At 40.0% G+C, this 25635-nt stretch overlaps 1 protein-coding gene across 2 annotated transcripts in view; it reads right to left on the bottom strand.

The window, feature by feature from the left end:
* Window positions 1-25635, bottom strand: part of mllt10 (MLLT10 histone lysine methyltransferase DOT1L cofactor) — a 44776-nt gene that overhangs the window by 16497 nt on the left and 2644 nt on the right. For both annotated transcript variants that reach the window (XM_030756534.1, XM_030756535.1), the window contains exons 2-10: window positions 25132-25211; window positions 19258-19312; window positions 17011-17120; window positions 16423-16526; window positions 15778-15871; window positions 6569-6667; window positions 5926-6262; window positions 4975-5193; window positions 4312-4785 (exon numbers count right to left, since the gene is read on the bottom strand). In XM_030756534.1, coding sequence (XP_030612394.1) covers window positions 4312-4785; window positions 4975-5193; window positions 5926-6262; window positions 6569-6667; window positions 15778-15871; window positions 16423-16526; window positions 17011-17120; window positions 19258-19312; window positions 25132-25211 — 1572 coding nt within the window. The remainder of the gene's footprint in view (window positions 1-4311; window positions 4786-4974; window positions 5194-5925; window positions 6263-6568; window positions 6668-15777; window positions 15872-16422; window positions 16527-17010; window positions 17121-19257; window positions 19313-25131; window positions 25212-25635) is intronic.

Below are 25635 nucleotides of genomic sequence, written 5' to 3'. Positions count from 1 at the left end.
GAGGGAGAGAGGAGAGAGAGATATGCACACTACATGGGCCTACATACTATTTATAACGCTTTGTAATATGCACCAGAAAAATTGATACCCAAAGCAGGGCTGCCAAGACTCAGGGGGCATGTGCTCCTGGAAGATTTTTTAGCAGCTGGATTAGAGGCCAAACCAACAATTCATCAGAGTTTAGCTAATGCCATTGATGAAATGGGTTACACACAAAGGGATGGTGCAAAAACAGTGCAGGAAACCGGAGGAGGGGGAAAAAAAGGTTCATTTTAATTCAAATTTCCATTATAATATAATAAAACAGAGGGTAATTTAAATGTCCCAAAAACTAAATGTCATTTATGTGCCACAGTGTGTGTACGCAGCATTTGATTCTCTATATTAAAAAAAAAAAAAAAGCAGTTTGACTTTAAGGCTCTAATTTATTTTCCTGAATTAGATCACCAAAACGAAACCCTGTTTTTTTCCCCCTAACTCATAAAATTTAAATGAAAACATTAATGCAACTTATAAAAAACTGAAATATAAATGTAAAAAAAAAAAAAGCAATTTAATAAATACACTAAAAACATGTACACTAATTATATTTTTAGCATCTGTTAACATAATTCCTAAACATTTTCTTTCTTAAATACGTTTTTTCTCCAAATTTGGTGATTCGCAGGAATTCACTGAAAAGCAGATTACAAGATCCACCAGAGGTTTAAAACTTCTCAGGCTGCAACAGTAAAAAAGAAATAATAAGGCTGCTGTTCATCATGATGATTTTCTAACTTTAAAGTGTATTCTCACTAACTGTAGTAAATGTTAAAGGTTCCTAGTTTGATTTAATTATTGCTTTTGGTGGCAAGGTTCTTTCAAAAGAAAACAAAACAAAAAATATTTCTATATACACATATACACACAAAACCACCCAAGCCTAAGCTTGTAAAACTTATAACCTATTTGTATGATCAATATTGTTAAGTCCCTGAAACAAAACTGCCTCCCTCAGCCAGCTTTCCTGTTCCTTTCCCCTTCCTGCTCACTGCGCCTGTAAGCTTGAAAAATATCCACCTTGATTAGTTCAAGCTGGTATTATCTCGAGAGGAAATCTGTGTTGTCTGTATTCAGAAAGTTAAGCCAAATGTATTTAAAAAAGTGCAGAGCATCATTTTCTGTTATTAAATGTCTGAAAGACTGCAGACAGTGACTTAATCAGAGTTTAAACATGGTGTGTAGAGACAAACATCGCTGCAACAGAAAGCCTTGTTTTTCTGATAATTGTCTACCACCAAAGATAAACAGACATGTATTTAGAGCCAAACTGCGGACGGTCAATGTAACACACACAGGAAGTGTGTACATCACAAAACGTACATGGTTTGTGATGTACTGATAAAGCCTGGTTGGTTACAGAGTCAAAATTAGCTTGGGCTGGCGACCAGTGTTTCCACAGTAAGTATAAAAATACACATTCATTCAAACTTGATACTGTACTTTTTTTTTTTTTTTAAGCTAGAAACATAGTTGGTATAGTTTACTAATAGTAAGAATTGCACATATTCCCTGATTTACATTTTTTTAAATTCTCAATTTAAAAAAAAAAAAAAAAAATGTTTGGTAGAGGTTTCCTGCATATCAGCTGAACCTCATTTATACTGTCACGGTGTGTGTGTGTGTGTGTGTATATGTGTGTGTGTGTCTTGTTTTTCTTTTAGCGTTAAGCATTTAATAGATCATTTTTTTCTAGCAGTTTACAATAAACTCCCTGTTTCCTGTGATATGGCACAATATCAGCATACCCCTCCAAAAAAAACATTACCAATGACAAAACAGATCTATACTTATAGAATTTAAATACTTAAAATACTGCTATTTGTGAATCTTCAAATAATTTCTTCTAATGCTACTTTATTACTTTATTTACTGACACACCTATAAACTTCAATAGCAGAGATGCAGGTCTCATATCGCCATCCTCTAATGTCATTTAAATAAAGTCATTTTTTAACAAAAGTTTTATTTTTGACCAAATCATCATATTCTCAAAGTTTGGTTCAGATTTTTGTCTTTTCTGAAAAACCTGAAAAAAAAATACTTAGGCCACTGTTTTAAGAGGGTGACGATATTTTACCATTAAGCTTAATTTGTTATTTAAATGAAATCTTGCTCACAGAGTATCTCCATGCTTTCAAAACTTTCTCTTAGATGTGCTCTGCAGAGGTGAAACCAAGCTGCTGATAATTGAGGAAATTAATTTAAAACAAAGTGTCAGAGATAAAGATAGGCTCATTAATTAGCTAATAACTATACAAATAGATGATATCTTTTGTTTTCTTGTCTGCTTTTCCACCTCTTTAAATACATACATTCCCATTGTGTGCATAAATTTTGCTTCACCCAGCATCTTCCCTCCCCCACACACCAAATCTACTGTGAGCTTGTCCGTCCCATCGGTGACCCCACTGCCATCAAACATTAACCCACCCAAAATCTAACCCCCTGCTTCTCCCCACCCAACAACACATATTTATCAGGCTAACTATCTATCCATCAGCACGGCGGAGTCAGCAGACAGGATAGAGGAGGGGGAGATAAACACCAAGATCCTCCCCATTACTGCCCTGCATTAACCCCTAGCTAAATATTTACAGTAGAAAGGAGAACACATGATTTAATTTCTCACAGACACATACGTTTGGTGCACAACCATACATAACCACCACCGTTTGCCCCATCCTCTCTCGTCCGAAATGCCCCCACTGCTCTAGGGAAAAGAACCAGAAACTGAAATGGATGTGGAATCACAAACCTCTCCACCACTGCTGCAAAAAATTATATTCAGAAAGCAAACAAAACCAGTCCTCTGACTCACCAGCTCATGACCAAAACAACTAAAATATAAAGTAAACCCACTTTTGAATGCAGAACAGAAGATCAGCATTCATGAAGACACTTTGTAACTGTAGTTGTTACACACTTCAGCTTTGAATGGTTACAATGGCTTTGATTTGAAAGCCAAATAAGGTATTGTATTTCATACTGCCTTCAAGTAATTAAAAAAAATTAATATGGTAGGAACAGAAATAGAGACCTGCAAGAAGACAAATACTAAATTACCATTAAAAATATTACTCCTACACACAATGTAAATCAAGATAGACAAACCATCTAGTGCCTAGCAACACATTTTTGATCAGAATCTCATCATTTTTCACACTTTACAAAATGCACTGTTATGAGGGAAAAACAACATTATTACTCCTGAATCTTCATGAATGTTGCAGTCCAATCCATCTGGTACTGAGCTGCACCAATATTCATCACAGCTACAAGTTTTAAAAACTACAGGTCAAGAACAAATGTAGACCTAATCAATCACTTGAAACGATCACTTTTACTAAGGAAAAAATAGAAGAAATTTTAGAATTTAGATTGATTAAAAACAGCATGAATATCGGATAAAAAGCCACAGAGGTCTACTGATCATCGGAGGTGAGCTTAATTGGTGCATCGGTAAGATGAACTTCAAATAATCATGTCCACTTTTCTTTGGGTGCACTTGTATCAACGTCAACACACTCAGAACTGCGGCTGCACACACCATCAACAGGTGAGTGTTGATTCTGCCTGCAGAGCACAGGTAGGCGAGAGCAGCTGAGAGCAGTAGCGAGAAACAAAAGGGTGATGATTCTGGAAGAAAGGGGAGATGTGGGATGTGTGGGCTGTGCTGAGCCATTTCCATCAGGGGAACTCCAAAGCATAAAGACAGTTGCCAAGCAACTGAACACACGATGGGAAAAAGAAAAAAAAAAAAAAAAAAACATACAGACCACATCCACATGTGTGCAGGAAAATAACAGAGACCCACACTCTTACACATATACGTGGAGACAACACAAAGGTGTCTCCGGGCCTCGCCATTTCTGACTGGTTATGTTTAGAATATGCTGTCCAGGTGTGTTAAATTCATAAACCTTTACTGTTTGAATTAACAGCCTTCAGGAGCTGGATGTTGAGAAGTAAACCTGCTGCAACAATGCCCTACACAAGCTACTTCCCTTTCGATCATTATGATGAAGCTGTAAAGCACAATGGAGGAGTCATACAGGTCATAACTTCCTGGCTGGTGTAACCTTGAATTACACCAGCCAGGTTCCTCCTTTCAGCTGCTAACATTAACTTCATTATTTGTTAGCTCAAGCAAAACTGTAAAGCAAATTTCATAACAGCTGACCGACGGAGGGGCTTTGTGTCTCCAAAACTCTAATAAAGGCTGTGAAACACTGCCGTGTGCTGTGCTTTACTTTTTTGTGTCGTCTTTACCTGACCCAGTGGTTGTAGAGCTGCTGTTGCTTTGCAGACTCCCATTCCTGAGGAGTGATGGCGACTTTTGGACCCCCAACCCTCTTTCTCCTCCTCCTCCTCCCCCGCCCCCTCCCACTCCCACCCCTAATCCACTGCTGGAAACCAAGCATGGTCGACCTGAGAGCGTCGAGGATGAAGAGGAGGAAGGCGAGGCAGTGGAGGAGGAGGTGTTAGCGGTGGAGGTTGTGGGGAGAGTTAGGGAGGGAACGGGCTCAGAAGGCTTCACATCTGTGGTAAAGCAAGGTCCAAATCTGTTTCGCCAGTTGCCCTTCTTTTTCTTCTTTACCCCATCTTCCCCTCCTCCTGTGGCTGCGCCGCTGATCCCCAGTCCTGAGCTAGAGGGCTGAGGCCGTTTGTAGCCAGTGGACCCAATGAGGCTTGTCGTCTCACTTGCTGTGTGACTGTGGGAATTCTCATACAGCTTTCCACCCACTGCAACCATGAGAAAAAGCAAAACGGAATATTTAGGAATAAACTGTTTCCCATTGGTTAAGGTGAATATTACATTTTTTTTCTTATTTAGACAAATGTGGGTTGTTCTTAATAAACAAACATGTTATTGAGAAAACAACCAAAGATCTGAGTAGTAAGCGTTTTTTTTTTTTTTAAAAAGTGTGCCACCTGCTGAAGCTGTGGTTGCAGACATAAGAGAACCAAAGAGAGTTGTAGTTCCTTCTGAAGCTCCACCCTCTGAGCCTGGTTTCACAAGGCAGCTGCTGAAAGACGGTGGGGAGGAGAAGGTGGTTCCACCACCGGGACGCAACGATGAATCTGAGAAACTTAGGAAGTCTGAGGAGGAAGGAGCAGAGGGGGTCTTGCTGGCACTGGTCAACAGGAGGCCTGGGAGAATGAAAGACGGGTGGAAAGGAATGAGCAAAGAGAGAAGAGGCACAGCACATCAGGGCTGTAAAAGTTTCCAGAACACTCTCCTTTCGATCATCTTGAGAGCCACAGAAACAAGATAAGAAAAAATAGACATTTTATCAGCACTATCTGCCCTTCCTCATCAAGCAGTCTTCCCTTGTATCGGTCTCTTGAAAGCACACAAATGAATGAATGCACACACACACACACACACACATATACACACACACACACACAATTTCTCTGCTAGACAAAAACACACATCTGGCAAGGGCTTCAAGGTTGTAATAGTGCAAAACACAGGAGCACGCAGGAGTGAACAGTGACTCCTTTCACGTCATGGCCTCCCCTCATGTTCTTTCTGCCCGTGTTTGTGTGTGTAGGTCTGTTCTCAGACGGGGCCCCAGATTACAGGAGCCAGAGGCCAGTCAAGACAAAACAGTCTTATCACGGTGAGAGACAAAGGTCTGGTGCCTGACTGAAATCCAGTCAATGACACAGCACACACAGACCCGTAAATCCCGAGAATCACGTCAAGTTCATTCAGGTTTTAAATAACACTTTGCAATTTTGCCATGCTTGCAGTTTTTCTGGTGGGTGGGCAGGCTAGTAATACCAGATGACTTCTAACTGCAGGGTTAACAGCCAGGCGTGTGTGTGTGTGGGGGGGGAATTAATACAGAGGTCCATTTGCAACCATTAATTCACCTTGATGGAAAGGCCCAGTTGAAGCTGAGGCAGATGTAGAGGAAGTTGCCATGGTAACCACAGCAGAGGGGAGGGGTTTCCCTGAGGAGGTGAGAGACTTGCGGCCGCCCCTCTGTCCCACCGTGTGACCTCCACCGCTGTTCTTCTTGTTCTTCACCTCAGATGCGGCCTTAACAGCATCTGCAGCCAAGGCGTCCTTGGAACTGCTGCCAGAGTGAGCTGACGACACTTCCTGAAAGTTGGCGTTGGTGAAACGCGCGGCGCTGTCATCTAATCTCTTCTGCGAGGAGGCCTGCAGAGAGGAGACTCCTCCTCCTGAATTGCTGCTGTTATAGGTCTGTAAGAAGGTTAAAAAAGAAAAAAAAAGGGAGGAAGGGAGGGAGAGTAATGAAAAAAATAATAGATATTGGGAAAAAAAAAAAGGGAGGAGAAGAACATCAAGACATCAGAACAAGAAGGGAGATTATCAAAACAAAGCCAAATGAAAAAGACAGGTGAAAAATAGGAGGCAAGTCATCAAGGGGACAGGATGTTTTAGGGATAAAAGTTTAAACAAAGGTAAATCAAGGTAAGCCACTTTTACTGTAATATTTAACCACAATTCACTAATCACCAAAATAAAAGGAGCGAGGAGTGCTCTCACCTTGTCTGGGACCATTATGTTTGGAAGGACGAGGGAGGGTGACATGTCCATGGAGGTTTTCTTGTGTTTTGGTTTGTGCCTGTCCCGCTCCTTGTGTTTCTGAACATGGAAAGTGGGGGGAACAAAAAAAAAAAAAAACAGAGAAACAGATGAGTGATGCTTTTAACACGAGTGAATAAAGGAAGAAAATAAAAAATAAAAGACAAAGACAGTAAAAATCTCTCTTAGCTCTTAGGATATGTGAAACAGTAGAAAAATACTAAAAAGGCCAAGAAGAAAAATTATTACAGAGACATTTTAGACCATTTATAAAAGTGCTTTGAGGAAAACCTAATGTATGAGATGGGATATAAGCACCTAAGTGGAGGAGAGAGAGAGAGAGAGAGAGAGAGAGAGTGTGTTTTTGGTGGAGAGACGGAGAGAAAAAGGACCCACGGTGCATTTCAAAGACTCAATCTGAGATGAAAGCCTGGCGATCCACAAAAAACAAAGAGTGATGGAAGAGAGATAAAAGGAGACCAGGAGGCAACAACAATTTAGCATGCTGCGGTAAAAAGCTCAGCACAGCGCTCGTGCTGATGCGTTCAAGGTCTCGTTGCTTCACCCAATCATATCTTTTTTTCTTGGGCCATCACAGCTCAATTTACACCCTCGCAAATGTGAGCACACACACACACACACACACACACACACACACACACACCGCCACACCTCTCTCGCACCCTTGAAGCGGTGGCTGGGTGCCAGTGCATTTACACCTCACATGCACGCCCCGCACCTTGACACTACACACACGCTCATGGGAGGTATATGGTGAAAACGTGCAGTGATCCTGAGAGACAACGTGGGTCTCAACACGCTCAGAATGCTTGGTGTCACAACACCACCAAAAAAAAAAAAAAAGAAAAAAAAAAAAAAGAAGAAGACGACAGAATCGGCCCCTCCCTTCTCTTCCTCACTCAGGGTTTCATTGAGGACTGATTGTGAGGCGGATTGTGACAGTTTAGCCAGACTTCCTCTACGAGTGGCAGTTAACAGACATCACCAGCCAAATCAGTGGATTGCAGCTCCACTGTGACTTCTCTGCATGCCAGCTTCCGTTAATGGTAACGCTCAGGGGTTAGGACTTCTGATGCTCTCTTAAAGCAAGCTGCAGTACGGACTATAGTCATTAACTTTTTAACAGAAAGTTTTCACCTTTTAGTTTAAAAAAAAAAAAAAAAAAAAAATGACATTAGCCTATATTTTCAGTATTACACATTACAGTTCTTTACCAAAGTTTATGTATCATCAGACATTAAGATCACCACTGGATTTTCCCTTTGAGTTTTAGAAATTCAGTTTTGATCCACACAATGATTTTTCTTTTTTAAACGTCTTTACTGGCGAGTCATTGTGTAAAGTCTAACCTCCCAAAAAATCCAGAGTAATTTCCATACATCCAAATGAAGGTTTTAAGATGATCAATTTAGAGTGACATAAAACAAAAAAAAGTATCTTTTATTACTCAATAAGTCAGTCATATTTTATCAGAACTGATGGTGGTCCGTTTGCTACAATTTAAGCGATCACCCGTTCACAGCTATTTTACAGAAATGTGCTTAGCTTCCAAGCTGACTACAAAGAGCGGATAAACAAACAGAAACAAAGGGTAGGGGCAGCATTTTAAAAACAGACAGCAAATGAACCACACAGCCTCTGCTGCAACAAAAAGATGTTACAACAACAGCAAGAGGGAGAGTGACAGAGAGAAAGAGGTCAATTCTTTGGGATTCCCTTGTTGTTTTTCATTAACATTCCAGAGGTAGGGGTTGATGGACAGAGCCTGAGCCGAGAGGGTCGGATAACACACACACACACACACACACACACACACACACACACACACACACACACACACACACACACACACACACACACACACACACACACACACACACACACACACACGGGACCCACAGCACTAGGCGTGGGAAACACAACAAACACACAATGTTACCCTGACACACTCTTATCAATCAGGTCAATTGATTATGCAGGCAGAGACAAAGCCTTTCAGCATGTTCTCTCCCCTCTTTTTCCAACGCTGACCGTTGGCAGCCTGATCATTTGACATGTCTAAGAGGGCTTTGAGACTGTGTGGGGTAAATATGAGTGGTGGCAGGCAATGATGAGAGCATCTATTTATCAACAAACCCCTAAACAATGAGCAATTCAGCAGCGGGCAGAAATCCTCTCCGTCTATGTTGAATACTGATCACGGGCTCCCAGAGAGGGAGATTCACTTTTAAGGACATAAACACTTTTCCTTCTGTCTCTTCACAGGTCACAAAATATGAGCCTTGAACCCCCTATTCCCTTGCCACATAAAGGCATCTCAATATGCTTGTTCACTACAACTATGTGTATTCAGTTTCAGACTCCATTATTATAAATTATCAATTCATCTGACTTTATTTTACATTTCTTCAAATTACTTCTGTTTTCCAATCAACTATGTAAAATTAATCAACATTTAGTCATGTTAAATTTGATTATCTAAACTACAGATTTAAAAAATGCTGACTACTCAATTAGTTTCAGTACAGCTACTTAAAACAAACCGCCCTACGAAATGCACACGTTTAAGCTTATGGCGCTTTTCTTTGCTGCAACATGCATAACAAGTATGAAACAATTAATTAAAATGTAACATGTTATCGTGTTATTTAACATATAAAATGCGCATGCCAATTATGGGAAGAGAAACTATTGTCTGTTATTAATTTGATATAGTTCATATTTTATTGCTTCACAATTCAGCACAACAGCCTCAGGAGGACATTGTCATGGGGGGTTGGGGGCAAACAGGGAGGGAAACGGGGGGGGGGGGGGGGGGGGGGGGGGGGGGGGGGGGGGGGGGTGGCAAGAGAAGACGGGCAGAAAGAGAGGAACAGGAAGTACAGGGGAAAATAATCCGGCCTGGTCTGGCAGGAATTCCCCTGTGCAGTTTCCTGCAGGATTTCTGACCATCCATTGTGTGTGTATGTATGGATGTGTGTGTTTCCTGCGGGCCTTTTCTAAGCGGCCAGCATGGGGGATCTTGGCTAACTGCAGGGTCTAACACGAGGTGGGTATACATCTGAGCCTCCAAACCACATAACAAAAGGCATGTGAACGAACACACACACACACACACACATCTGAGCATACTGATCTCTGACCCAGGAATGGGGATCGTGTGTTTATGTGCGCATGTGTGCAAGTGAGCGAGGAGGGGGATACTCTAATGCTAATCAGGCAGCATTAACAAAAGCCAGGGCAGTGAGACTGAGTAGTACGTGTCCAAATACACACACACACACACACACACACACACACACACACACACACACACACACACACACACACACACACACACACACACACACACACACACACACAGATCCTGAAGCTAGCCTGAGTAGACAGATAATTTGTGCCATATAATTCTAATTCAGATGCAACAAATTTCTACAAGTTAACACAACATGACATATATTCTCTTATTTAATGACAGTTTAAAAAAAAATGTATACACTGTGACAGGGAAAAACTGAAAAAAGGAATTCAAAGCATCAGAATCTGCTGAGCTGATTTTCTTGGGCTACCTTCAGGCCTAACATGCAATCATCCATTCTCCCATATGCATTCATGAAACACTTAGCTAGTACTGACATATGGGGAGACATATTTCTGTTGATACAGACTTAAGTTAGCAGTTATAACTGGATACCATCACAGTCTTTCTTTGATATAGAAATTAAATGTTTGGGCTTCAATCTCTCCAGCAATGTAAAACTGCTTTAAGAAATAAAAACCATTCTGTTATTCTGGCAGATTTGAACAAAAGATAATGATTCTGTAGTGAGCTGAATTCAAACAAGGGAGATGATCAGACTTAGAGGACCTTGCCTCAGCTATGCACACAAACACACAACACACACAAGATTAAGCGTCTGAGTTGTTAAGCGTTTGTTCTTGTTTGTTTTATCCAAGGAGCGGGAGCCATTATTTTTGATAAGTCACTTTAGACTGCTAAACTCTTCCCAGTGATAAGCAAACGAGTGCGGGTAAATGCATTTTCAAAGCACCGTCATAACAGGACATACAGCTGGAGAGTCTGGAGGGAATTATTACAACATCTATGCAACTCCAAGAGTAAACAGGGCAGTTTATTGAATGTGTTAGTACATTATATTGTGTCTACATATCTTACTACCTATGAAACTATGATACTGGCCTGGGTTTGGATCACAGGTTTGATTCATCTGCAGTCAAAAACGGCAAGTTATTTTTTTCCTAACAGGTCCTTAACGCAAACAACAACAACAAAAAACTGAAAGTAGAATTGATTAATTGACACCGACTGAAAATTCAGATTTCACACAGCCGGTGATTACATGTTCAACTAACAGGCATGAGTTATTAAGTCACACTAATCTCACATTCATTAAAGTTGTTATCACTGGTAGGCACAGAGGAGCTGTAGTCATCCTAGCTGCCTGATCTACGAAATACAATTTCATCACTCAATAGGACATCAGCTTCAACTAATTTGCTGATTTTAAAAAGACATGCTTAGAGAAATGGTAGAACACAGTGATGAGTTTTTAGATATTAAAAAAAAAACAAAAAAAAAAAAAAAAACCCCCACATACATTTTATAGTCCAGCTCACATGCTATAAAGAATATCAAATGGATGATTTTTCTTCAGGGAAGAATGAATTAAAAATGAAGAAAAAAACCAAGCCCTTTCCCTTCAAGGCCATCGCTCATCCCTTTCAAAGTGAACTATAGCTAGGGTTTTAATAATATTTATCATGTAATAAAAGCCAGATAATAATATAAATGACTTGATTTTGAGTACAAATTCAGTATGTCAGATTTTTAAGAGAATAATGAGATCATTCTGAAAAACACTGTCCACCCAGCTGCCTACATGTGAATGTTCATAAGGTCCTAAGAAAAATCAGTGCATACAGGACAACATATTCCCCTATACCAGTGGTTCCCAAACTGTGGGGTGGGCCCCACTGGTGAATGATGGGGCTACTGCAGGCTGGGCATGGATCACTAGTTTAAAAGAGAAAAAAAAAGGACAAATTTGTTTGTTTTTTGAATATATTAAAAGGAAAATAAATAAGCATTTTCTGATGCAATTAAACTAACTTTTATCTAAACTGCTGTCCCATACCAACAGACACCAATACGCAACCAATACTGACCAGTAATATCTGTTCACTGAAATGTTGGTTGGGCTCCATCGAAAAGTTAATTCATCCACAAAACTTTGTTTCAATAGCCAACTTCTTGTCCACACGTTCCTTTGCAAACTGAAGACATTGTAGACCGCTGTTCAGTAGCCTCCTGATCGCAGACTCATCATCATTACCATTACACAATGTGAGAGGGGCCTTTATTTTATTAACCTGGGTTCCTTTGAAAAGTTTTCATATTAACACTTAAAGGCCTTTACACACCAAGCACGTTACGAAGAAAAAAAAAAAAAAAAAAAACTACAGGAATTTCCGAAGTTTTCGGATGGGTTGCGTTTTTTAAGTCAAGCAATGATGTCATGATATTTCTAAACAAGAAAAAGAAGAAACTGAAATTCTGGGTTCATCCAATTCTCATGAGAAAGCAGCAGCAGGGAGAATTTCATGGTTTGACCCAGGAATTGCAGCTGTATCACGACTGCTTTCGTACTTATTTCAGGGTGTCATTGGGGCAGTTTGAACTTTTGGTGGTAGAGTTGGGACCACGTCTGAAGAGGCACACAAATAATTTCAGAGAGCCAGTTGACCCAGAGTAGCGTCTAGCTGTGTGTCTGAGGTAACACAGTATTATTTTACTATTTCCATAACATTGTATATTCAGTATATTGGTGCGTGTTTTTAACTATGAGCTCATATGTTACCAAATGTAGTGGTCTGACTGGTCAGATCTGTTTATTTGCTTGCCGAAGTAAAAAAAAAATTAAAAATAATATAATCAAACTTGATCGGAAAAAGTAAATGCTGCAAATTTGTCTGGTCGGTGTGAACGGTTGCATTGAGAATAGGTAAGTCCGAAAAATATTTTTACCGCACGAAATATTTGCATAAATTTTACGCGTCTGGTATGTAAAGACCATTATCGTACAAAATATATGCCAATATCTACTCATCAGACAATTACATGGACCATCTGCAATATTTATTTTAACTACTGATCAAAATTTATGTAGTGCATTTGCTGTACCTCCTCAGTATTAGCATGTAACAATGAGGGCGTATGTTTCTGATGGAGTCACAATCGTGGGTGGGAGGCATAGAGAGGGTAAGATCTTAAGGCTGTCTTACCTTCTTGTCCGTGTCTGGGGGTCTATCCATACACTGAGTGGAAGAGTCACTTAAGCTTTGAGACCTACTACCCCGGCCCCTGCTCCTTCGCTAAAAGGTAAAGAGGAACTCCAAGTTACTGGATGAAGTTCATAGACAGAAGGCCAAAAGAAGACTAAAAAAAATTCTCATATTAAAAAATAAAACAAATATAATAAACTGAAGAAAAAAAAAATGCCGACTGAACTCAGGGACAAGTCAAAATTCAAAAATCAGTCAAAAAATAAAAAATAAAAAATTAATGAACATTGGTTATAAAAAAATGGCAGTTATAGGAGCAAGCTTAGTGATCACTGTAGAGGGAACAAAAAGGGCCACTGTGGCAAAAAAAGAAACAAAAAAAAAAAAAAAAACATTCAATGTGCATGAAAAGGCCATTAATTTAAAGAATTTGGCAAAGTCAAGCAAATACAGAAAATAACTACTCCATAACAAAAAAAAGTTACACCTATGTTAATTTTAAACTTCTTTGCCCAAACTAGGATGTAGTGACTTCCTGGGTCATACTTGGGGCCTTTGCTATTGTGCTTAGTCTACGCCAGCTTGCTGTTGCTGTCTTCAAATAACAGCCACACCTCTTATATTTAAAAGTCCAGATCTTTAATCAAAAACTGTGCTTCTTTAGGCATTACATGTGAAACTGGTACCCAGAAGAAACTCAGTGAACCACCTCAAAAGACCTCTTGCCTTCTATAAAATAAGACCATCCCTTAAAACACAATTGAGAGCTTATAATTTACTTAACTAAATTAACTTGTACTACTCTAATAATAATTTCTGACTCAAAACTTCAGTTCAAAGCTAGTAACAAAGTTATGCAGCGAGGTTTGGCAATTATCACCTGTGTGCCAGAAATACACAATCCTGCTGATCAGGAAAGCAGTACACTCATAGATGCATCAACATTACTCAGAAACAGGGAAAAAAAAAATATTCACACTGTCTAAATGACCCCAGAAAAAGAAGAACTAAAATAAATGCCTCTTTAATCAAGACAAAAGCAGGATAATCTAAGTTTCAAATTAGATTTAGATACTAAGAGATTCGACTCAAAATATGTAGCTAACATGGTGTAAAGATCTATCAAGTGGTATTTTATGAAATCCATTCAGCTAACAACATTGCTTTCTCCATCAATGTTTCTCTCACACATTCCTGTCATCCATACAGTCCCAGGTTAATGACATTATGCCCCAGCATCCAAAGTAATTTATAAGCGATCAATGTAACAGCATGAGTCTTGCCATTGTTAACATTGCAAAATGTGTGTGTGTGTGTGTGTGTGTTTTGACGCCACAAAGCCTGCCTTCTTTACAATTGTTCCACAAATCATAGTAGTTCAGTCACAGTCTCCACCAACTGATGCAGAGGTGTACATGCAAAACTGGCGACACGACAGGTACTGAAAACGCAGCCACAGAATATCCAGATGTTTTTTTTTTTTTTTTTTAAATCATCATATGCCTTTCCATAGCACTTTTATGTCACTAAATTCTGCTTGATGGTGGAGTCTGTTGCAGAGAGAATCTCATGTAGTTAGCTAATCACGCAAATCATTACGATGACAGACACGGAGCCAGCCGGAATGCTGCACTCATATGATTTCTATGTCAACTGGTGATTCCAGCACCACAATTATTGAGAATAAATGGTAATGGCCAATAATATCTTTTGTGATTTAATTTTTCCATTTTGATCAGAAAGGTGTATTCACATGCAGCTTGGTCTGAGTGTAACAAAACCCAGAGCTGGTGAAGCTGCTGTGCCGCAGTAAAATGTGTATTAGACCAAACACAATGAAACATGTCAATTCTGACAAGCTCAAACTTTAAAGCCTCAAGCACAAAAGTTTCCAAGCCATCCAAACCCAGACACATTAGTCTACCTCTCTTAGATAAGATAGTACTTTGGTTGTTTAGTTGTGATATGAAAACTGCTGAGTGCAGTTTATGTAAAGTTTACATTACCACAACGAAGGCTTTTTGATATAGTTTGGCGCTAACGCCAAGGAAATGTTCAGTAAATGTTAACATTTAAAAAAAAAGACAGCAACAGAGTTCATAAGGTTGGGCAAGCTCAAGGTCGTGAAAAACGTGTTTCAATCCTGAAAGGTCACGAGGTTATCTTCTTATTAAAAGTCACAACTGCTTGACTTGTGAAAACTGGGCTGGATGGGAGCATGGCAATTAGGCAGTTCAATCATGAACCTTTAGTTATATTACACAATTATTATAGCAATGATTATCCCTCCTTGACCCTTCAGTAAAATACGGACTCAAAGGACCCCACCCAGCAACTGCAAAGCCAGTCCACTGTAGCCAGTGCTTCCTTTGGACAGATGAGGAAGTGGAGGGTGCAATGGGAGGATAGATAACGGTAGATGGAGCGGGACAGCTAGAGGGAAAGGAAAGGGTGAAAGAGAAGAAAGCAGTGGTGAGACTGAGGGGACAGCCTTTGGTAGATGCAGGCAGCTGGTTGAAAGAAGCAGAAGGCTGACTTTGGGGAAGGAAAAAAAAAAAAAAAAAAAAAAAAAAAGGAGAAAGAAAAGGTGGAAAAATGTGAAAAAAAAAGCATTAAGGGGAAGGACATAGAAAAGATTATGGCAGTACACTGCAAAAAAAAGCTGAAATAAAAGAATGGTATTTCTCACTGTGTTGAAAGTAAACCAGTGTTTGTGTGATGTGTCTACACACTCATCTCTAATTGTAGTTAGTGGAACAGAAAACACATTCTCATCCACATTGTTAACAGATACGCAATACGCAAGTCACCTCTGGAAAATGACAAAAATCTGAGAAGACACTCACCAATTTGCTGTGATGGTATTTGCAATATCCACAGTATTTGACATTGTCTGCATCTGATCCTTGCTCCTCACATAGCAATCCTGCAAACTGGGCACTGCGGAGGAGAAAAAAGAAAAAAAGAAAAGAAAAACTGTAATAAAAACAGAGATACACTGATTCATCAGTCAGTATAAAACATTATGGTTTGTACACAAGGAAAAGGAATATTGCTTTGGCAAGGTTAAAAAGGCGCAATATGAAGAAATATTCATTTTCAACGTGAATATATGTGTGAGATTTTTAAAATCACCAAATATGGGTATCAATCTTAAAAATCCTTTATACATCGGGCTCTATTTAGCATGCCAATATCAGCTGATAGCTCTGCAACGCAACAAATAATTGTCTTTGACTACCGTAGTTAAAAATCTTATCCCATTGCATTTTGCTCTTAAACTATTCTAAAACAAGCAATCCCAGAAAACTAACACGAAAGGTCGTGTTGGCAGTTTTAAGATTTAAAGTTACTCATTATAAATTTTCTGGCATGTCTTTTGATCAGTATTGTCAGCATTAAGACCTACAAGGCTTGAGTGTGAGTGAACAGCTGAAGAAACAAAGTCTGTCTTTGTCAGGTGAGGTTAATGTGATGTGAATGCGTCTCACCATGTGACATGGAAGGCCTGTCTGCAGCCATGTTTGTTGCAGGTCATACAGGCTCCAGTGGCTGCTTTACTCTCTCTGCCCTGGTCCTCACAGATATAACATGTCTGTGCATGCAAACGTACAGTTAAGGGAACCCATTTCAATTCAAACACATAAGCCGTTTTCACACATGCACTTAAGACGCAGACCTTTTTAAAGACTGATGAGCGGAGCTGAATGTGACAACACAATCAGTCAGATCGGACACTAAATGGACTTTACATTGTCAGGGCCATAGCAGAAAGTCTATGTAATTATACTGAGATTTCACAGGGACTGATTTGGGCCATGTGAGCTGCCTCCCGCATGATCTACCCAGGCGCAACGCCTCATTTAAACCAAGGGGAATATTTCCAGTAGTGAGAAAATGTATGATAGACAATTCCCTGTTGGGTGCTACAAATGAGAAAAAACAACTTCAGACAATGCCTGGACCCAATTCTCCTGACATTATCACAACATGTGTGAAAACGGCTGGACTTAATTACTCACAGTATGGCATTATACATATGCTTTTGTAATGTCTAAAAGCAAAGATACGTTTGTTACCTTGTTGTAGCGCTCATGTGGCACAGACTGGAGTACTATAGGCTCCATAGTTGACACATTAGCAAACTCCACTTCAGGTATGTAAAGGGCACAAACCACATGGGCCCAGCCTGTAAAGATACACAAGGAAGACTTATCAGACTCTCTACGCTTACCAGATATAGGTTCAGAGGTCATTTGTGGTAACATTTCACAGTTTACGTGTAGAAATGTTAAGTACCTGCAAAAGTCCTCAAAAGTAATCAAATGTGTGCAAAGTTCATGCTTGTCATCCACTCATTTGGTTTATTTCTTTCAAGTTGGACCAATGGAGCAAAGCTCTATGTGGAAGTCTGACACAGTAAGTCCAGAGCACAAACAGAATTTCATCAGATGGTTAAAAGTTGGACTTTTCTTTTCCTTTTCTTTTATAGTTAAAACTTATAACAGAAACATTAAAAAATGTGGATCAAATAAATGACCAAACCAACACCAGTGGTCTCCTTCCCAGCTTGAACTACATTATGCATCAGCTCCTCTAACTGAATCTGCACACAAACCTAAATGTGTAGCATTTAGGTTGCTGGTAGTAAGTCAGTGTGACCCTAGTCTCTCTGAGTTGTGAACTAGAATCTCAGATGCTTTAATTTGTAAATTGGTAGTTATCTACCTAAGTAGCCATTTATTGAGTGCTAACGCATGCACAGCTGCCTGTCAGTGAAGATAAACTGGGGGCAGCAGAATGACAGTGGGGCACGGTGGAGTGACAGGAGAATTGACGACGAGCTGAGGAGGAGTTGGAGGAGGTGAACAGGAGGTCAGATGGAGGTGGGAGTCTCCTGCCACACTGGAAGCGTCTGTTTTTACCCATAGCGGAAACAAAAACAGGCTTAAACTTACAGTTGAACCCCTGACCTGCCTTTGACCTGGTGAGCGGGACAGGGGGGAGGAGGGCAGAGGGCGGGACAGTGGGGAGGGAGTGACTGTAAAATGGGGGGCATGTTGTTGTTTTGAAGTCCCTCCAAGAATCTGGAAGAGGCCTATAAAACAGGACTATAAAACTGGCACGACCTTCCTCCTCAAACTAAGCATTCACACTTTAATCCCGCAAGAACCCAGCAAAGCATTGTTTTACTAACATCCCTTACTTCAAGAAGTTATCAGAGTCCAACACATTGAGGCAGAGAGTTCAAACTTGGTTTGTTACCAATAAGACAAAGGGCTGCGAAGTGTTGATAATGGCTTATTAGCTTCTTTGATAAACGGCTTTTAAAACATTAGGTGCCGTGTGGTCCCTACTGTCTCAGTACAGTACAGCAATAAACTTTACAATGACGCTCCAATTCAACACCTAATCAAAGGCTTCATGCTGCTGCCGCAATCAACCTGTGAGAAGCAAACGTGTTTCAATCTTATCGCAATGAAATGTACGAAGTCACTCAATGATGACTGGAACCTTTCGAGTATGGGAATTCTTTGCATTTATTGGATTGCCATCTCTGAACTCAAGCTGTAAAAATGGAGACCTGGAAGGCAGATGTAGACTGCAGTTCTGTCTTTCTATGCCATTCCTTTCTTCTTGGTCTGCTATAGATGATGGATCAAATACCCATTTCAGACCTTGCTCTGCTTTATTACGGTCCCACCTGAAACAACAACTACCACACAGATCAACAAGTGAAGAGGAACTGACGAGCAGAGCAACAGAGTTGGGAAAAAGATTGTGAAAGAAAAATGGGAGGAAAAAAAAGGGAGAGAGGGGTCATGGGAAGGGTAAAATAAAAGAGAAAGTAGTAAAATGGTGTGTGTTAGTGTTGTCCTGATGCCTCCCTGCAGGCCTGGACACAATCCCACAGCTGTGCCTCTCTCTCTGCCTGACTCAAACACACACACACACACACACACACACACACACACACACACACACACACACACACACACACAGAATATTTACAGTCTCCAACAAGCTGACCTCCCAATGAACCCAGTGAGGAGACTCCTCACAGGCTGTGCACTATACCCATCCTGTCCCGCCTCCCCATAAACATACACACACTGACACACCCTCATAAAACATGGACTGGCAAGGACGTACAGAGAGGCAGCACATACAACAAACAGCAACATAACTCTCCCAGCATGCTTACAGCCCTTAAACTTGCTGGTGACATGCAATTAATGACAAAATCCACAAGAGGCTAACCACAGATGCCAGCACGTATGTGTGTGTGTGTATGTGTGTGTGTGTGGAGCTGAAAATAAGCCTACCTCCGTTGTCCGTCCTCTTGAGGGCTCCATCTTTGTGGGGACAGAGCTCGCATCTCTGTGGGCAAAGATGAAACATCGGGTCAGGAACAACAGGTCAACCTCATCTGCTTACTCTGAGGTATGACAAATATGAGTATATGCGAGACCAGTTGGCCCGTCGCCCAGACTTGGGCACACGGCCAGAAACTCACTGGGAAAACACCCTCACTACCTGCCACCTAAGGTTGTGTTTTTGTCCGAGAGTGCGTACTCGGTTGCAGCAGCAATTTTGAGCAATTTTTTTTTATATTCTCATTAAAGCGTCCCAAATCCTTTAGTGGTAAATGGCATCATAACAAACAGACTTGAGAGGGTACTTTGATTCACTGTAAAGATTCTGTGCACATGATTTATATGTGATTAGTTAACCTATTCAGGGTCATCCCAGCAAACTAAGCATTTTTAAACAGCATAACAGAGCACTTTATGACTTTTCTGTCTGCAGCTTAGCGAGTTATTGTCAAATTTCTACCTTAACCATTTTAGCCTCCCTGCATTCCTCTATTAGTCAAAAGAAAAACAGTTTCCCATCCTGATAAATATCAGCAGAAGTATATTTGCTTTTCACATATGAATAGAGAAAGTAAGCAGATCCTTCCAGCACCTGTGTCAACAGCGACATTAAGTTAATCTTGCCCTGACAAAACCTAGTCAGGTCCTTGAAGGTTTAAAGAGATCATATTAATTTAGAGAACAATCTTATGTTTGATAATACAGCTGTCTGTGGAGAGCAGGTCAGCCCTACCGTCCTGTAGCAGTTATTGGAAATGCAGGGATTTCCAGGGCTACATTTGGGCATCACAAAGGAACTATTTGGGTACTATAATATACCACATGCAGCAAATATTACCTGTCAAACCAGCCACACTGAAACAGCATTTATGGTCATCTTTTACAGAGCTTCAGGATTAAAAAATAATTTAGTTAAATGTGATGGTAACTGGAACAGTATACAGATTGCTGGCTCAAAGGCAGGCATGACGCATAGGACAGCGGGAACATGCCACATAAAATCCTGCTGGTGCAGGCAGTAGTGCCACATAAAGTAGGACTAGCAGCCAAGTGTGTGCAGACCTGTAATTTATTCTTCCTAGTTAATATGCCTGTGACACTGCAGCTTCTACCAAGCTGTACAGAAATTTAAGATGAAATGGTACACATGGCCATTTAATCTTGAGTAAAAGGTTGCTTAACACAAGCTAGCTTTCAAATGTCACCAGGGAGCAGTACAATGATGCACGCTGCTCATTTAATAAAGGACAATTCATTAAAATGTTTTGTCTAATAATTCAAAGGAAGCCTCTAGCATTATAGAAGAGATGGACAATTAGTCACTTCGTATTAATATGTAATAATACATAGTGACAGACAAGCATTTCAAACATTTCAGCTACTAGCATGAGGGGTGTGTTTGTGTGTGCACTCAGGCACACCGGTGTCATGTGTCAGTAATATGGGGAAATGCTGACATCTGATATTAATTTAAAAATAATATTGACTGAATGCATTAATAGGATGAATGACTAAATATTGCCTTGAATGGCAAGCTATTAGTGATCACTGACCATCATCCAGGGTTTCCGCCAGGAAAGGTCTTAAACCCAGTGGCTGCTGCGACCGGAGATGGGGCTGGGTGTTTGGTGTAATTTAATGTTTATGTAGTGCTATCGAACCACTAAAACACTCATCTCTAATTGTGAGTGGCACAGATAGAACTGAGTGGCTATTTATGTGCAGCTCTGCACACAGGAGGAGAGAAAACAGAGACACCCTTACTGCTTTCATAGGAAGGAGTAAGTAAACCAGGTGCTATTAATCAAATGGCCTTGATTAACTGAACATCAGCAAGCGTGAGCACCTCTAGCACCAGTTTGCTGGTCAGGAGCATTCAAGTGTGTATTAACACACTGGCACAGTCTTCTCAGGTGTAGATGTCCCAGCAAATTCTCCATAAGGTTAGACTGTACAATGCTCAGCGAAATGAAAAAAAGCCCAAATACATCTCGGACTCTACAGGCCTCAGTTAGCGTGTTAAATGTTAAAGTTCATGACAGTATAATTAGAGAAAGACTGAATAAGTATGACTTGTTTGGAATGTGTGCAAGGAGAAAGCTTCTTCTCTCTAAAAACAACACAGCAGCATGGCTTAGGTTTGCAAAGTTGCACGTGAACAAAAAACAAGATGTCTGGAACAACGTCCTTTGGTCCAAAATAGAGTGTGCCTGGCCATAATGCACAACACCAAGTTAGGCGAAAAACAAACAGCATATCAACACACACACATCTCATCCCAACTGTCAAGCACGGTGGTGGAGGGTGATCATTTGGGCTTGTTTTGCAGTCACAGGACCCAGGCACCTTTCAGTCACTGAAATGAACCAATGAATACCACAGTATTCTCGAGCAGGGTTCTAGCCAGCAGTTGATCGCCTGGCTGAGAATTTTACCGGTTCACTATCACTGCAATTAGCAAGCGGGCGCGCACCCCATGCACTCTGCCCTGTCACCAATAACTGACTAATTTTTTTTCTCTCAGTAGATTGCTGCACTATAGTATTACTTCACCAAAATTTGCAATCGACTACAGGGAACGGCCAGTTTCGTTCATAATGTGCACACACGATCTCGCGACGGTCCTGGTCACGCTTATTTCGCAGGGCTACAGAAACCAAAATGGCAACCAGCATGAACACAATGGGGAAGAAGAGGAAAAAAGGAGCTCACAAGACAATTTCGGGCTTCCTTTTAAACATAAAATCACGAGCTGTGAGAGGCCTTGGAGAAAAAAAAAACTACAGTTCCCAGTAAAATGATGTCACTTACTGCTCTTGTAGTTAGTGGCTTTCAGTAACAACGTGATAGTTCATGCTGACAACGTGATGACGGATATTTGATCGTAGGAAGTGCTGTTAGCAGCTGATCCGATCGATAAAACACCTGGATTATAATGTTTTTGTTGTGTACACTTTTTACATGATTTCTGCAAACCCATTAGTGGAAGAAAACAAAACCAATTAGCATTAGATGCATGACTAGAACTCTGTCGAGCCAAATACGAGGCCATCTGTCCCACCACTAAAGCTTGGCCCAAACTGGGTCATGCAACAGGAAATGCTGTGATAAGACCTTAACAGATCTGTGCATAAACAAATGCCTGCAAACATCAATGAACTGAGGCAACACTGTAAAGAAAAGTGGGCCAAAATTCCTCAATGATGGGACAGACTGACAGAAAACGATTATTTCAAGTTATCGCTGCTAAAGGTGGTTCTACAAGCTACTGAATCAAGGGGTGAGCTTAGGATTCTTTGCAGTCCTGTGAAAAACTCTTTTTCAGGTGAATTTATATCAGCGGGACAGCACCCAATCACAGTTTACCTCATTTACATTTACAGAGATGAATGATTTAGCCTGCATTAAGTTCTGGACACAAATCGTTTTAAACAAATAGACGACAGGCTAGATAAAAACAATATCAAGTCATAACATTTATCGGCAAAGCCCTGGCAACCAGCACTGTCAGTATCAACTACAGCTAAGCACAGCCACGGTGTTGAATGTTTTCTCTACATTGCCATTAAGAGCAGTCTGTGTGAGCACACAGGCATTACAAAAAAGCAATAGTTTCTCCAGTACTGTGAGTACAATTTTAATAATTTAGTCCAATATGAAAGAAAATAGATCCCTAACTACTGTTCCTGTGTGTCACCATATTATTCGATCAAGTGCGGTTGACCTTCATAATCAAATGATATGTGCATTGAAAGGACTGTGCATATATATATAATAATATATATATATGCAATATAATATATAATATATATAATGACACCTATTTAAAAATTTTTGCACTCACAATTCTCATATGTGTATAGATTTAGATGTGTATATAGTCAAAATATCTCTTTAGTCTTTATACTTTTATGCCTTTAGTGTATGTTATTGTGTTTTAGGTTTACTCGTTTAAATGAAACGGTTGCAGCTGTAACAGTAGTAATTTCCCTTTGGGATCAATAAAGTATTCTGACTGACTGACTGACTGATGTTGACCTGAGCATCAAGTGTCAAATATTGCTCTGATTTGTGACTTAGGTTTCCAAAAAAAAAAAAGTGTTTTGTGTCAACTTTAATCATTTAGAAACAGATCGATTTGTAACTCCAAACTTTTGCGCTAATGTGCAGAAATTGCAAATAATTTGTACAAATCATTTTTTCATTTGTTCACAAAATGTCATGCGTAGCTACAAATCTCCTTAGGCATTCAAAAATTACATCCATTTATTAAGATTTTTTTTAAACATTTTTAATCATACGACACATTTTCACACATATTCACATATTGCAATACAGAGGTGCAATACTTGGGGCCCTATTTTGTTTCTATAGCCACAGTAGTCATTTAAGAGTCACCAAATCCTGGTGACTAACAGCACGTTAGTGTGCTTTGATATCTTGACAGCATAAAGGCCTCACAAAGAAATAACTGTACATTAGCATTATTACTACATTACTGCTACAGGCAGCAAATCCATAGCAGGTTTTGAATAATGTCTAACAGGTAGAGGCGGAACAAAAAAAAAAAGAAAAGCAAAAATCTGTCTTGCACGAACTGTGTGATAGCTCTGTCTTTTTAATGGAATTAAATCATAAGGCACAGACGTGACACAAACACCACAGGATTCGACCGATCAGAGTAAACGCTCGGCACCTACATGCTGCTGCCAGCACGTGTTACTGTGGTTACCAGATTGTTTACATGCCGTTTGCACCATTTGATTTCAAGCAAAAAAGAAACAAGGACACACACATCCAAAATGAAGGCTGGGTGCTGTTACAAAAAAAATTTGTAGAGAGAAAAAAAAAAAAAAAGAGGGTCCGCAACGTTACTTCTTACTATTAAGATTTGTTTGGATTAAAAACATGGTTTAGGACCATTTGATTTCAAACCACAAACAAAACTGGACCAAGAGTCCACCTGGAACTGTACTGAGGACATATTGTGTTTTTTTTTTTGTTTTTTTTTTAATGGTTTTTTTTAATCTACACCACAGTTCAACTCTGTTTTCTTAACATACTAACTGGGCAAACAGACCACAATTTATTTGTGTGGATGATTTCAATTTGGCATATAATCTACTTTTCAGAGGACTCTTACAGACTGCATCAAAGCAGCACTGTCCAAGCTTTCTTGCACCACATGAACTAAAGCAAAAGCATGCTCATCAGAGCCATACTTGGGCAGTACATCCTAACTGAAGAGTCAACGTGGTGGAGACAGAATTAGAAATAATTTGTAGAATAAGAGCAAACACAGGATGCAGATTTTTGTGAGTTATCCGTAGCCTCTACCTGAACTGACGGGCTTCTTATGAACACCTTATCACATAATCACATAGTTTTGAGTAAATCTGTAACAAACATTATGATTTGAATCATAATTCTATCCAAAAAAAGATTGTCTTGTGATCTGTCAGCATGGTCACCCACCACTTTCCAATGAATGAACTTGAGGTATATGTTGTTTTCCATAGCCAAGTGTTGTAAGTCTTGCCGTACAGGTTTCGCACAATTAGAGAAGCAATTACAAGCTCTCTTAAATAACTCCTCAAATTTGTCTTTCCTGATGTCACAATACTGTGGAATACAAATGCTGTGGGACTTGTTATTGCAGCTGCTTTTATCCAGGATCTATAAACAGACACAGTAATGATGCAACACCCAGCTTGGTGCTATTTTCTTGGCTCACTTGTTAATAATAGCATTGTTCAGGATCAGTCCTGTTATTGCAGGCACTAACTCATCAGGGACGAAAGGGTAGAGGACTGTGTGACTCACCACACGGGCTGCTCGCTCCTGAGATTCACACTTTCTGCAGAACCAAGGACCAGTGGGCACCTGCACAATGCCATAGCAGGCTGAGATAAAGAAGAAATCATGTCAGTCACAGTAACCACAACACAGGCAGTCTTACAAAAACATTTTCATAATAAAACCAAACCTGACAACACCTGATAACATCTTTATAAATATCACATCATCACCACTCACAATCACTTCTCACATGTGTCAAAACTGAGACTTGTGACTAAACTGGTTTGTCTGCAGGGGAACAGGGTTTTCATCTAACAGACTGCTGAACACGCTGCTTTTATGGATGCTATTTTTATACCACTGCACTGACATTGTTTCCCTGTCCTACTAAATATTTGGGACAATAGTAAAATCACTAGCAAACCACTGTCATTGTCAGTATACATTGGCACCAATTTTTACATCATACATGAAGAAGTTTCATTGAAAAAACCCTTTACTTGGCCTCCTAAACACATTTCTATTAAA

Source organism: Archocentrus centrarchus, chromosome 20, assembly GCF_007364275.1.
Source record: "Archocentrus centrarchus isolate MPI-CPG fArcCen1 chromosome 20, fArcCen1, whole genome shotgun sequence".
Lineage (NCBI taxonomy): Eukaryota > Metazoa > Chordata > Actinopteri > Cichliformes > Cichlidae > Archocentrus > Archocentrus centrarchus.
This window is presented reverse-complemented; position numbering and strand designations above follow the sequence as displayed.